At 38.4% G+C, this 14,759-nt stretch overlaps 1 protein-coding gene across 3 annotated transcripts in view; it reads right to left on the bottom strand.

Annotated features, from left to right (window-relative positions):
• WASHC5 (WASH complex subunit 5) overlaps window positions 1-14,759 on the bottom strand; it is a 59,625-nt gene that overhangs the window by 37,558 nt on the left and 7,308 nt on the right. For all 3 annotated transcript variants that reach the window (XM_069466003.1, XM_069466004.1, XM_069466005.1), the window contains 7 exons: window positions 14,553-14,698; window positions 13,831-13,915; window positions 13,110-13,210; window positions 10,172-10,364; window positions 7,999-8,151; window positions 6,640-6,753; window positions 4,862-5,033 (listed from right to left, as the gene is read on the bottom strand). In XM_069466003.1, coding sequence (XP_069322104.1) covers window positions 4,862-5,033; window positions 6,640-6,753; window positions 7,999-8,151; window positions 10,172-10,364; window positions 13,110-13,210; window positions 13,831-13,915; window positions 14,553-14,698 — 964 coding nt within the window. The remainder of the gene's footprint in view (window positions 1-4,861; window positions 5,034-6,639; window positions 6,754-7,998; window positions 8,152-10,171; window positions 10,365-13,109; window positions 13,211-13,830; window positions 13,916-14,552; window positions 14,699-14,759) is intronic.

Below are 14,759 nucleotides of genomic sequence, written 5' to 3'. Positions count from 1 at the left end.
GGCTCTTGGCTGGCATCTGGGAACTTGGATTTTAGGAAGAGCCCCCACCATTTTGAGAATTCATAAGAATGGCTCACTCTGCCTTAACTGTACAGACAATGTGGTTCATGCTGAGCACCTGCTTTCCTTATGGGAATCTGGAGCTTTGGTACATGCCAGGCAAAGGCTGTCCATATGAGCAGCCCCCAGTAAAAACCACAGGAAGCTGAACCTAATGAGCTTTCCTGGTTGACAACATTTCACATATGTTTGCACAACTTATTGCTGAAGGAAGTAAGCGTGTCCTGTGTGATTCTACTTAGAGAAGACCCTTGGAAGCTTGTGCTTGGTTTCCTCCGAATTTACCCCACATGGCTTTTTCCTTTGCTGATTTTGCTTTCTATCCTTTTGCTGTAATAAATCATAGCTGTGAGTACTACTATACGCTGAGTCCTCTTAGTGAATTAGTGAACTTGTGGACTGCCTGACCGAGAGGGAAGAAGGATTACTCACACAAAGCCATGGCCCTCCAAATAAGAACCAGACCTGTGGCCATCTTGCTCCTTGTAAAGGCCTGAGGGCATGGCAGGCACTTAGAAATTTCTGAATTATCCACTACCCAGGCACAGAGAGCTTCCATCACCTAGGCCAAGGTCACAAAATTAGACAGTGATTGACCCAAGGTCAATCACCAGAAGTCCTGATTCTCAGCTTAGCCTGTCAGCTACCAAGCTAAACAATAATTTAAAAGAAATGTATAGAATAAAAAATATTGATATTTGCTGAGATTGGTTTAAGGGCTAATTATTTATCTTAGAAAGAATAAGAAAATAGGAGAAAGCAAAAATATTTGAAAGTTAAAGCTATTGCTATGGTTTGAATGTGTCTCCCAAAAGTTCATGTGATGGAACCTTGGTTGCTTTTGAGCAGTGTTAAGAGGTGGGGCCTCTGGGAGGTGATTGGGTCATGAGGGTTCTGCCCTCATGAACAGATTAATTCAACTATCTCAGGAGTGGGTTAATTATAGCAGGAGTAGCTTTGTTATACAAGTGACCTCTCTCTTGTACACACTTTCTCACTCTTCCATTTATCCACCGTGGGCTGACCCCCACCAGATGCTGGCACCATGCTCCTGGACTTCCTGGCTTCTAGAACCATGAGCCTAATAAACTCCCTTTCTCTATAAATTACCGAGTTTGTAATATTCTGTTATAGGAACAGAAAATGGACTAAGATAACTGTCTAGACTGCAAATAAAGTAAAAATAAAAACTCTAAGACAACATTGTCAAAACGTTCACAGCTTGTACTATACAAGGTCTGAGGTAGCTGTACTAGTATTACACACGCACACTCCTGCTTTCTTAGCCTTCTCCTGACCAACATCTCAGCTTGTCTGGATGCACGGGATGATCATGTTGTATGAGCCTATGTCATGGGTGTTTCTGGTACTTCAGTTATGATGTAGCCTATGGAATACCATTTTATATATTCATTTCTAAGTTACTCCCTCAGGAGACTTGTGACAATCTGGAAAAGGGCCTCAGTTTTCGTGGGAAATGACAGATTTCTGATTTCTTGTACATTCTCCAGAACTATCTGGGAAGAAATATTTTGGAATTGGTGACACTGATTACAGAAAGAGAATTTATTCAGCTTCATATCTGCCTAATAAACAAAAACCAAATAAACTCAAAAGGAGTTCTACTTGTCTTATATTAATTCTAATTCAACAAGAAATCTGAAATTGGCCGGGCGCGGTGGCTCACGCCTATAATCCTAGCACTCTGGGAGGCCCAGGCGGGTGGATAGTTTGAGCTCAGGAGTTCGAGACCCCATCTCTACTAAAAATAGAAAAAAGAAATTATATGGACAACTAAAAATCTATATAGAAAAAATTAGCCGGGCATGGTGGCGCATGCCTGTAGTCCCAGCTTCTCAGGAGGCTGAGGCAGAAGGATTGCTTGAGCCCAGTAGTTTGAGGTTGCTGTGAGCTAGACTGACGCCATGGCACTCACTCTAGATCGGGTAACAAAGTGAGACTCTGTCTCAACAACAACAACAAAAAAAATAAATCTGATATTAATTTGCTGTCATTTTTGGATAGGGAACATAAGTATCTCAGTTGTTGGACAAATACTCTGTATTTCTCAATGTGCATTAACATTTAGCTCCTTGGTATAAATCAAGTTTGGTTCCAGTGTTCTCAGGGCCTGATCATCTCTCTCAGATCTGACCCTTAAGAATTCAGGCCCAGAGAAGTGTGGGACTAGATCCTAGAACCATGGTAATAGTGGGGTCAGACCTCAGTAGTCGGCCAGCCTTTCTTGTCCAATGTTGCCTCCCAGGCTGTTTCTTCAACATCTGTAAGGCACTGCAAAGCATCCTAAGCCTGGGTGAAATGCCTTTAGCAAGTTCATAGGAGGCGAGATGAGCGCTAAATAAGCAGTTACTTTTCCCACGTGTGACTCAACCAGATAGGCCACTCATTTGTTTCTGGCAAATTATGATCCTGTGCAATCAGGCCAAACAACTGGCAAGCACAAAAATGAAAAACAGATGTGGTGGCTGATGATAAAATCACAGACCTCTGGCAAACCGAGGTTGTCCCTGACATGGGTGCAAATTCAGGAGACCGCTGGCTTCCAGAACACAGGCACAGCTGTCAGGGAGAGTCACCCAGAAAATAAAGATGAGGTTGAGTCACTGGAAAACCACAGTTGGTTTTATGATATAATAGGATGAAATGAGGGCCTGAGATGTTTATACGCTTGTGAGTGTAAGACTTTGGGTAAAGATTATAAGCTGAGTCAACACAGTAAAAACCTCAAATTAGAACTGGAATTTATATAAAAGATAAACTCAACTAATTAAAAACAGATTAGATGATTAAAGACTTTAGCCATGGTAGTCATACTGTGGGTAAACTGTAAATAGATCTAAGCCAACAAACAAAATGATGAAAAAAACTAGACAGCAACACTCGTGAGAAAGGTTTAAGAAGCTGGGGAGAAGGCTGAGGAGAAATTCCACACGTTTTCAAAGGTACAAGGATGAGGAAGTCCAAATTCTGTTTCCACTGTGGACGATCACAGACAGTGAAAACAGATGGCTCTAAGAGGGCCCGTGAAGTCATCTTGGCTCCAAGAGTTGTGAGCCAAGGGCTACCATGTTACCGAGGAGGCTACAGAACAACCTGGTATGCACAGCTCTTTTTTAGAGACACAGCCCTACTTGAAAGACCAAGGAAGTGTTGAAAGCAGTACCTGTCTCAGTGTAGGTCCTCAAGAAAAATTTGTTGAGTGAAAAACAAAAAGCAGATGGCTTTACAGGGCTGCTGAATGACACAACTCTTGATTTTATCATCAGCCGCCACATCGGTTTTTCATTTTTGTGCTTGTTTGACCTGATTGCACAGGGTCATAATTTACAGAAACAATGACTGGTCTATCTGGTTGAGTCACACGTGGGAAAAGTAACTGCTCATCCAGGGGTATGTAGCCCTGGATACATTAGTTACTGAATGTTGATCAAGCATTTATTAACTATAAGGAACTGTGCCAACTCTGAACAAGCTCAGAGGTGTTAGTTCAACTTACTCACTTTTCTATGATCAAAGCAAGGGCTTTAGAGTCATAGCTCATGGACCCTGTGGAAGCATCTTACACAAGCTGTGAGGCATCTGAACTTGATGGCCAGACTGTGTGTGGACAGAAAGTCTCAAAGACTCTGACCCAGAAAAGGTTAAGACCCAATCTACCCTACATAAGAACTCTGGTCCAGCCAGGTCATCAACTCAGTGGACCTGCACATTTTTCTGTACTTCCAAAATCATACCATTTATTCCATCATTTCTGTAGCCAAGAATTTCTCCCAGTTTTTACTTCAAAGCTTTATCAAGGGCCTGGGCAGCTCTGCCTCCTCTGTGGAGCCTTCCTGACCTCCTCTGCTCCGCCACCCAAGCAACGTCTCTCTCCCTACTCTGGACCGAAATCAGCAGCTGTCTGTTTGACACACCTGGCTCTTACTACTGCCTTGGAAGTTGGATTAGTTTCCTAGGGCTGCTCTAACAAATTACCACAAAATTAGAGGCTTAAAACAATACAAAATTTATTCTCTTATGGTTTAAGAAGTGAGAAATCTGAAATGGGCTCACTGGGCTAAAATCAAGGTTCAGCTGAGCTGGGCTCCTTCTGCAGAGACTAGGGGAGAATCAGTTTTTACCTTTTTCAGCCCCGAAAGGCTGCCTGTGTTCCTTGGCTTGTGACCCCTTCCATCTTTAGAGCCAGCAGTGGCTGGACCAGTCTTTTTCACGATGCCATCTCTCTGGTTCTGACTCTTTTGCTTCCCTCTTCCTGATATAAAGGCCTTAGGATCACATTGGATCCACTGGGATAATCCAGGATCATCTCCTTACTTTAACGTCAGCCGAGTTGCCACCCTAATCCCCCCTTTTAATGTAATATAACATTATTATATTATTATATATAGTATATTATAATGTAATATAACAGGTTCCAGAGATTGGAAATGAACATCTTGTGGGGGGGGGGGGGCGTGGGAGGCATTCTGTCTACCACAGATCTGCAGTTACACTTTTTTTACATATATATCTGATCTCCCCAACCTGATCAGTGACAAGCTCCTGAACATGGGAGCTAAATGTCCTCTTATTCCCCAGCAGCTAACAGTACCTGCCAGGGGAGAGCTGTTAAGGTGAGCTGTTGATGTATCCATGTTGACACAAAAATGACTAAAAAAAGCAACTTGATTCTCATCCGAGGGCTCTCTCCCTGCTAAACAACTTTGCATCACGAAGTAGGTCTTAATTCTGAAAGCCTTTATACGGAATGGTAGAAACAGCCACCCCTTCTGTGCATTACCCGAGTCTGCTGTGTGAAGCATCAGCCATCGGATGGCAACGTTGCAGTCTCTCAGGCAGTTCAGAAGCCTTGGGATGTTGTCCAGAACCATTTCCTCCCTTAAATAACCTTCTTTCAGAAACTGCTGCACTTGAGCGTGTACTCTTTCACTGACAGTAGCATATCTGCTTGCCTTTGAAAATAAAAAAAACGATTACATTTAAAAAAAACTACTTACCTTGAAAATGAATCACATTTGAATGACTCTCTTGACAAATAACATTCCTATAAGATGAGTAACATATGGACTATAGTTACAAGGCTCAAAAACAACTGGCTTATTGGATATATTTGAAAAGAGCATTGGACTTAGAATTCTGAGTCTAAATCTTAGTTCTGGCTGTGATTAAACACTGGTGTGACTTTGACTTTAACCTCCATTTATCATTTTCTTCAAATGTCAAATGGAGAACTGGACCAGGTGGTTCCCTCAGATCCGTTCTTTTCTTAACTTGGATAGAAACAAAACATAAAGAAGCTAAATCACCTGTTCTTGCTAACACTGTTGACAGAGGAGGCAGAGCAGAGCAGAGGCACACAAAAGATGAGATTTCTAAAGGCACATGAAAGCTTAACAAAAAAAATCAAATTTGGATTTTCAAACCAGCCTTTTGGAATTTGGTCATTCTGTTTTACTAAAGCAAGAGTCAAACGTCAAACATCATTAACCTAGTCAAGTTAGTTTGAAACTACGGTATCAAGAAACATCTTAAAATGTCACAAATGAAAAAATGCAATTTTGGAAAGGAATTATAGTAATGAAAAATTAATACTCTCATATCAGTAAGTATGGAAGTGTTACTTTCTCTAATATATTTCTAGGAGATATGCCAACATTGAAATTATTTTGTGCATTATTTATGGAATTCAATTTATTTTAATAAAACATGTTGAAGTTTTTTGAGTCAATATTGTTTTACCCACACAGAAAACTCAATAACCCAGCCAGGATGACGAACATATTGTTTGGAAATATCAGGTATGCTCTCAATAAAAAGATTTTATCTTTATTCCTCTATTTACTCAGATATGTCCTTCTGCCTTGTGTTCTTATCAAAGAGACAGAAGATAGCCATTTAAATTTTAAGATGAATGTCTTCAGTCTGTAGTCTTATTGCTTATTTAGCACATCAGAAATGATGAATTTAAATTACAGTGACAGGACATATTATCTACACTCAGTTACCATCTTCAGCACTCATCCTACTGATAAACACATATTAACTCCAGCTACTGGTAAAACCAGTTCTATCCATAAGGACAAGAACTTTAAAGCAAGAGTAAACAGTCAATTGGAGTGTATGTCACAGTGATTTCTCTTAGGAAATTGAATCTTCCTTAGGACCCTAGTCTTCAATTTATATATAGCATATAAGTTAGGCCGGGTGTGGTGGCTCACGCCTAAAATCTTAGCACTCTGGGAGGCCGAGGCAGGAGGATTATTTAATGCCAGGAGTTTGAGGTTGCAGTGAGCTATGATGACGCCACTGTACTCTATCCCAGGTGATGGAGTGAGACTCTGTCTCAAAAAAAAAAAAAAAAAGTATAGCATGTAAGTTAAAAACCTACAATTATCTATCTTATTCTAATACACTAAATTTACCTTTCATTAATTATTGAATTAAAATGTCCATGTAAATATCTTCCAAATTCCTTGGGAAATCTACTTAGCTCATTTCCTACTTCATAAACCAGGCTTGTAGTTATTAGAGAATCTTTCCTGTTTAGACAGAACCTACCTGTTCTCTGACATTTGAAAGGTCCAGGGTATTGTTTAAAGCAGTTTTTGCAGCTTTGTAAGGTTCCCAAGCATCTGCTAGATTGACTGTGATCCCCATGTAAATACTAATTACCTGAAAAAGGAAGCATTCATTTAGTATTTGTGAAATACCTATTCACTTCAAGGAAAGGGGTGGGGCACATAAAAAGTTATAGAAGACACTGCCCACTCCTTCAAGTTCAAACTCCATTCTAATGAAAAACCAAGATTTTCAAACATATAGGTAAGTGTTCCTAATTGTTAATTCACTATTCCTTTTAATATTATATATGATCCCTCTCTATACCTATTCATGTTTTTCTTTACAATTCCCTGTTGTGTGATTCTAATATTTTATCGCTAGTTTTTTTTATTGGTTGGCATTTGCCTGGCATATCTTTCTCAAAATCCCTTTATTTTCAGTGTGCCAGGGCAGTTTTTGTTTTTTTAATTTTTGGTATGTATTTTACAGGCATCATTGGATTTTGACCTTCCTTAATACTAAATATGCCTTTGGTTATAGTATTATGGTCAAAACTTCTTTATTAAGCTTAGGAACATGAAGCCAGACTATCAGAGTTTTCCTCTTGGTTGCTTAACTCCAAGTTCATGAATATGATTCATAATTGGCTAGAAATCATCTCTTAATGTAGGCTATTTTCACACTACCAATAAGTTGAAGGTCCCTCATAACAGATAGTTAATGTGATTCAATAGCCGGTAAGATGTGGAACAAAATCTGCTACCTGAGAATATGATCCAATGCACTGCACTTTGTTAAAACCTCTTTGTGCAAAGAAAACACTTCATATATATTCAGTATGAAATTTTATTCCTTTAGGAATTAATATTAAGTGAAACAATGTTTAAAAAGTTACAAGCATATCCTTGCAGTAACATAAAACTTAATAGGCCCATCACAGTTAGCTTATGGATAAAACTTCCTGTAATAGTGAAATTTTTATTCACAAACGACAAATTATATGAATTTTCCTAGTTTAGATTCATAAAATAGAAAATAAAGAAATCCTTATATAACTTAGTTGCAATCTCAGTAGCTAAACGAAGATACATTTTAATATATATATATTTTTTTACCTTGAGAGTATTCATTTAAAAAAAGACTAATGGGTTCTTCAGAAAATTTTATTGACTGATTTAATCCTTCATGTTATGGTTTATAAAATTCTTAACACACTTAGAATCATTTTACTTAAGTGATTTTATGTCTCATTTCCAACATTATGACCTCTGAATTAAAGGCCAAAAGAATGGGAAATTAGTTCTCTAACAAATTTACCATAGAGGAGGAAAAACAAAAAAACCCAGTAATACTTGCCCAATTATCTGGAAAGTATTTATCCACTATCTCTCTCATTTTTGCTTGATGGGTGTGAAGAATGGAAGGTTCAAAGTAGAGAATGACGTACAGCATGGCAGCTTGATTTGCCAGGGCAGTGCTGCGATGCTCCGGCAAAGGATATGCTGAGACCTGCAACATAGAGATGACACCCCGGGGGAAGCTGTTGGTAGCACTAGAACGTATGCATGCTCTAATTAAATTATCTAGTTCGAGCATACATCAGTTTCTCAGACTCCCATCACCTTTCAAGATCCTGGACAAAGGAAGCAATTCTCAGACTGTGGGACTGGTCACCATGGTCTTCCTTCTTATCCCTAAACCCACAACATTCTTTTTCTTTTAGCCCTTGACTCTGTTACAATTCTAAGTCTTTTCCTTAAGAAAGGAAAAAGTCCTACCTCCTAAACCTGAATCTCCCATTTTTTGTCCATTTCTGTGTCTTTCTCATCACAGACGATCCCTTAGACTAATAGATTCTACTCACTGTCGCTATTTTCTCACTTTCTATTTATTATTCAATTCACTGAAATTTGACCTCCACCATCATCCCAGTGGAATTTCCTAAGATCATGCATGACTTTACAATCACCCAATTCAATGGGTTCTTTTTACAATTCTCACTTAAATTCTCTGAGGAGCAAAATTCTCTTCTCCTCTGGTTTCCTAGATATACCACTCTCTCTCCTCATTCTGCTTTGCTGAGTCCCCTTCTGTCTTTTGAGAATTTCATCCCTTCATGTATTAGGAAATCACTGGCTGCACATAGCACACATCACCTTTAACTACCATTGAGCAGAAAGGGGAGAAATTATAAGGACAGACACAGCAATATCACATGGAATCTGTAGGCAGGAATGTGGCCAGGACACAGGAAGGGCCTGGGGCTGTGAACCAGAATGTCTTCCCTCTCTCTCCCCTCAGTGTGTCTGCCCAATTTTTCTCTCTCTCTCTAGACTACTCTCCAGATACATGGCAGAACAAAGCTGCCTTAAAACTCCAAATTTTGCACATTGTGGGTAAACCCCACTCTAGAAACCATTTCTCAGGCCCAATTCCAAATTACCTGGGGACAGAAAATCTGATCCATCAGCCATGACCAGGGATGGGGGAGGTGCAGGACAGAGAGTGGGGTGGACACACAGCAGAACCACAGCTTAACCCGTGTTAATAAAAGTCATGGGGCAAGGAGAAAACGGAAACACATTCCCTTAAGAAACACATGGACCAAATGGACTGAGTAAGAGGCAGAATGGTGTGATGAGATAGGAGGTTCACAGGCAGTGAGGAAACAGCATGGACTGTGGATTCACACAGACCGAATTCAAGTGATGGTTCTGCTACCTAGGAATGAGGCCTTGCGAAAATTATTTAAGCTCCCCAAATCTTACTTTTCTCAACAGCAACCTGGGGACAATGCCATCTGCTCTCCAGGATTGGTGTGAGGAACAGAGAAAATGGTATCAGAAGAAAACCTCCTATGAGGCTGATTTAGATTAAATTCTCAATGAATGGCAACAAATATCAAATTATGTTTTCTTCATTATGAAGAATGAAGTCAAATGGTCATTTTCTCTAGTATTCTTTTATGTAAGTGAATGGCACACATACTGGCAAAGAAGACCTCTTTCAAACGCTGCAGGACCTTTAAAGCTCTGCTCAGGCTGCCTCCTTTGCCTGGACCTCCCTTAAGTTCCCTTTTGTCACCTGTTGTGCCCTTGCTTCAGTGGCACCCTGTGCTTCCCCTAAGGTAATGTTCATCTTGCTTTACTGTAATCCCTTTAGTTGTTTGTCTCCTTTCATAAGCTACGAATTCAGTATGGGTGGGGACATGACCTGCCTTTTTCAGTGATGGATCTCCTGCACCTAGCACAAGAATGGGCACATAACACACACTCAATGACTATTTCTTGAATGAATGATTAAAAGTTCGCCAATAGCTCAAATCTCATCTTCTCCCCGAAATCTCTAATTCTGCCAAAATTAATATCCCTTTTTCTTCTATCATCTTGGAGCATAGCTCAAAAGGTTGTAAAAAATAGTTTCTAGCTGCTTTTACTCTTTTGGGAAAGAAGGAAGGAAAAGAGTAATTGAGGAAGAAAGTGAAATTAGTCTGTTAAACTATTAAGAACTTAATCAATTTAACTCCTACCTGGTTGTAAATATCATCAGATCTTAGGCGACCAATGACCATGCTGATGAAGGATTCATTGATAGGCACTCTCTGGAAATAGCTCTCGGGATAGTTGGGTGGTCTTTTGGCTCCTGGTTGGCTGGAATAACCTGTACTTCGAAGAAGCTTACAAATGTCATCCATATTTGAATCAGCAGAAGATCGAGCAGCACTGAGTCGGATTCATGATGGGAAATAAAGGGCCACACAAACCGAATACATTAGAAACTCAGGAGTCTAATAAAGCAGAAGAATCCCGTTATAATTTGTCCTTATTTAATTTTAGATATGACCATAGGTCCATCTATATCCTCAGATTCAAATTATATTTTTGAAAGCCTGTTTAGAAGATGGGTATTAGTTCCACGTAAAGGTCCACAATCCCTTTTCCAAACTCCTTGGGGCTGGATGTGATTCAGAATACAGCATTTTTCAAATACAAGAAGGTTATATGGAACATAGATCATATACAATATAGTACTCCAGCAGGGTCTTAGTTGGCATTCCATGATCAACACAGGTTAATAATTCTGGAGTAAAATTTACAAATATTCACAAAAGTGAGATAATTAAAGAATAGATAGCCTCACATCTGCTCTGGGCAAGTTTTGACTCCAAATGATTTCAGGTTAGATCACGTTTTGCTGCCAAATGGGTTACTATGTGCATGTGCATGTGTATGTACCCGTATAAGTGTATTTTTTCAGAGCTCTTTGAATTTCAAAATTACAAAGAATGTGAACCTGAACCAATGTTTCACAAATTAAAAAATTAATTAAAAACAAATTATATCAATTTAAAGTTGGATATATTCTAACTAGTTTTTCTCGGCAAGCTGCTGCTTCTACAGAGATCTAATAAAAACATCTGTGATTTTCAGGGTGGGTAGCAAGCTCTGAAAAAAATAAACTAGATTTGGCAAATCTTAGACTTGGAGATGACCTCCTATTTGATGTAAGAATCTCTTTGACCACAACTCTGATGTGCAATTGTTCAGTGTCACTTCAGCAATGAATGCTCACATTCTAACATGAATTAGCTGTTGTACCCAAAGGGACAAAGTCAGATTTTGAAAACTTGGCTTGATAAGCAAACATTTTTTCCTTCTTCTTTACATTATTTATTGTTTTTGTTTTTCTAAGTACTTTCAGAAATATAGGCAAGCCCATTCAAATTTCCTTTTTTAAAAACATGGGTGTTATGTGAACAAACAATCAAAATGATGTGAATGAATGACGCATGCTGGCAGATACTCCTTTCACATGCTGATAAAGGAGCCAAAGAATAATTTACTGCTGAGGAGACAGTACCAGGTGTTACTGGAAATAAGACATCCCTAAATAATTGCCTCTGTGTTGAGGGTCTGCCTTTCTTGCCGTATGTATTTTGTCCTAATTTATAAGTTTGAAAATGTTAATTATTCTTCTCATATTGTAGCTTAAGTTTCTGATGCCTGCTTTTCGACTGTTTCTTCCCTGAATCTTGACTATTTCTGACATTGATCTTGTATCTATTTTTTTTTTTTTTTTTTTTTTTTTTGAGACAGAGTCTCACTCTGTTGCCCAGGCTAGAGTAAGTGCCGTGGCGTCAGCCTAGCTCACAGCATCCTCAAACTCCTGGGCTTAAGCGATCCTCCTGTCTCAGCCTCCTGAGTAGCTGGGACTACAGGCATGTACCACCATGCCCGGCTAATTTTTTCTATATATTTTTAGCTGTCCATATAATTTCTTTCTATTTTTAGTAGAGATGGGGTCTCGCTCTTGCTCAGGCTGGTCTCGAACTCCTGAGCTCAAACGATCCGCCCACCTCGGCCTCCCAGAGTGCTAGGATTACAGGCGTGAGCCACCACGCCCGGCCTGATCTTGTATCTATTAATACTTTTTGGCTCATTCGTTCGACAGACTGAAAACCTATATGCTAGTTACTAGAATTAAAAAGTTGGTTAAGGTGGTTCCTGTTTTCGAGACCCTACTTTCTTGAAGAATCACAGCTCTATACAGACATATACAACATATGATTGTGGTGTTTGCTGTTGTTTATTTTGTTTTTGTTTCTATACATGCATGGGGGAGAATTTACTTTCCATCTAACCCTGAGTAAGTTTTCAAAGTCATCAAACTAACCAGGACAACAAAAAGTTCATTCATTTCCTTGTACTGGCCAAAGAGTAATATTTGAAAACTTAAAAAGAAAGCCAAAAATAATGTTCATTAGATTTCCAGAATTTCTTGAAATTTGTCCTCAAGGTAAAGAAAATTCAGAATTCAGATTCCTTTTTTTTCAAACTGGGATACCATCATGAACATCATAATCTACATCTCTAATAATCTTAATATATAGAGTATTTTATATATAATATATAGATTGTATGATTTATATAAAATTTATAAATATATCATTCTTCCAAGTTATATATCATTTCAAAATATATAGCTTGGAATAATTGTTATATTCCTACAATATTTTTAGAAGAGATAAGAATCTTACACTTTTTTTTTTTTTTTTAGAGACAGGGTCTCACTCTGCTGCCTAAGCTGGAGTGCAGTAGCATGATCATAGCTCACTGCAACCTCCAACTCCTGGGCTTAAGCTATCCTCCTGCCTTAGCCTCCTGAGTAGGTGGGACTATAGGTATATGTCACCAAGCCTGGCTAATTTTTAAAAATTTTTTTGTAAAGACAGGGTCTCGCTATGTTGCCCAGGCTGTTCTTGAATTCCTAGGCTCAAGCTATTCTCCTGCCTGGGCCTGCCAAAGTGCTGGGATTATAGGCATGAGCTACCATGCTTGGCCAATAATCTTATACTTTCATTTTCAATATTATATTGCTGTTGTTCACAATAGAATTAGTATGGTAACACACACTGCATTTTACCAATAAGAGTGCATTGGGAGTGTGCAGTCCTAGACCAGAAATACCTGTATCGATAGTAAGAAACCAGCATTCTCTCTCTGACTTCTCCTTCAATCTTTTGGTCGATGACCAGTAGCATAACTCCATACAAGTACAGTGCTTCACACTATGAAGAGAAAAGGACAGTAATCAAACTCACAGGATTATACAGTCTTATGGAGTTGATAATAGTTAAAAAGATAACTTTGCTCACATTTCTCCTACAATCTTTATATTTCGAGGAAAATGTAGTTTTTCTCCAAAGGGCTCTCACCTTCTGTGCAGAATGGGCTTTGAAAAGTTTATGTGAAATAAATTTTGATTCATAATGATTATCTTTCAGTTGGTCTATTTTTGATATTTTGCTTGGGATACCAAAATAGCATCGCAATATTATGAATACCTCTTCATCTTAAAGGCATTGACTTATTCAGTAACATTTCCTAAGTGGTCACTATGTACTAGGTACCAGACTAGATGGTTGGGATGCAAAAAGTAAAGCAGACAGAATTCTCACACCAAGGAAGCTCATAGCCTCCACATGATCTTTTATACACTTGTAATTTTGTTCAAAGTCTATTATGTTCTGAACTCAGATACAGACCTGCTGGTTAGAAGATAATTATCAGCTTATTTTTCTTCTCTTTAAAGTCCGGTACTCTGTATATATTTGTGACTTACAGGGAAAAAAGTGATGCTAAGTTTGATATTCTTGAATTTCTATTTTAAATGGTCATTATCACTTACTAGAAGTTGCTTTCCATCTTCATTGAGAAGCACAGATTCTAAGGTTTGCTGAATATAAACACCTTCATTGAGATCCTCTAGGTATCTAGAAATGAAAACCCAGAGCAAGTTATTCATTTATAATGGAAACTTTAACATCTTTGAAGAAGGAAACATTTTAAAAGACAAGGCAGGACACCAGGCATTCTGGCTTTCAACTAGATCGTGGTCCTTCATGCTCTTAATAGTCTTATGAGTTATAGTCCTAGAGATTTAGGGTCACAGGTTGGAATTTATGGCTATTCCAAGAAAAGGAATACTCCCTAGTCTTGATTTATGAATTACACGTATCTAGGAGTAAAGGCACAAGAACATGGAATAGCTAGTTTAAAAGTTAATGACTAAAGAATGCTTAAGAACTATAAAAGAGAAAGTTACAAAAATAAGTTCCTTTTTTTCACTTTCACATATAATACAGTAGAACATGATCATAAACTATAGAATTGAAAGCTACATGACCTAATATGAACCAAGTTTATTTTGATAATTTACAAGAACAGGAAATTATAATAAAACTCTAAAATACCTAAGACGACCAGTGCTGTAGGAAGGAAAGGAGAATTATGTGTGGCATAGAGCAGGACATCTTGTACTAACCCACAAGGATTTACATGTCCTTGTGTATCCCTTCTTCCTCTCCATTATTTATTATCAGAATAAGCTATTACTAAATTAATGAATACCTGTTTAAGTCTACAATATATTTATGCACACTTTGAAATGCTAAATAAAATCTGGTCACAATTTCTATGTTGTTTTCACGAAATTCTTCATCTAAATCCTGTAGCTCTGGCTTAGCTTCCAGTTTGCTTTCCCATAACTCTGGACCCTAAGAAGAAAAACACATTTATGTGAAACATCAATATAAGCATACTTTTTTGGTAACAACT

Source organism: Eulemur rufifrons, chromosome 3 (assembly GCF_041146395.1).
Source record: "Eulemur rufifrons isolate Redbay chromosome 3, OSU_ERuf_1, whole genome shotgun sequence".
Classification (NCBI taxonomy): Eukaryota; Metazoa; Chordata; class Mammalia; order Primates; family Lemuridae; genus Eulemur; species Eulemur rufifrons.
Note: the sequence above shows the minus strand (reverse complement) of the source record. Positions and strands in the feature narration are given on the sequence as shown.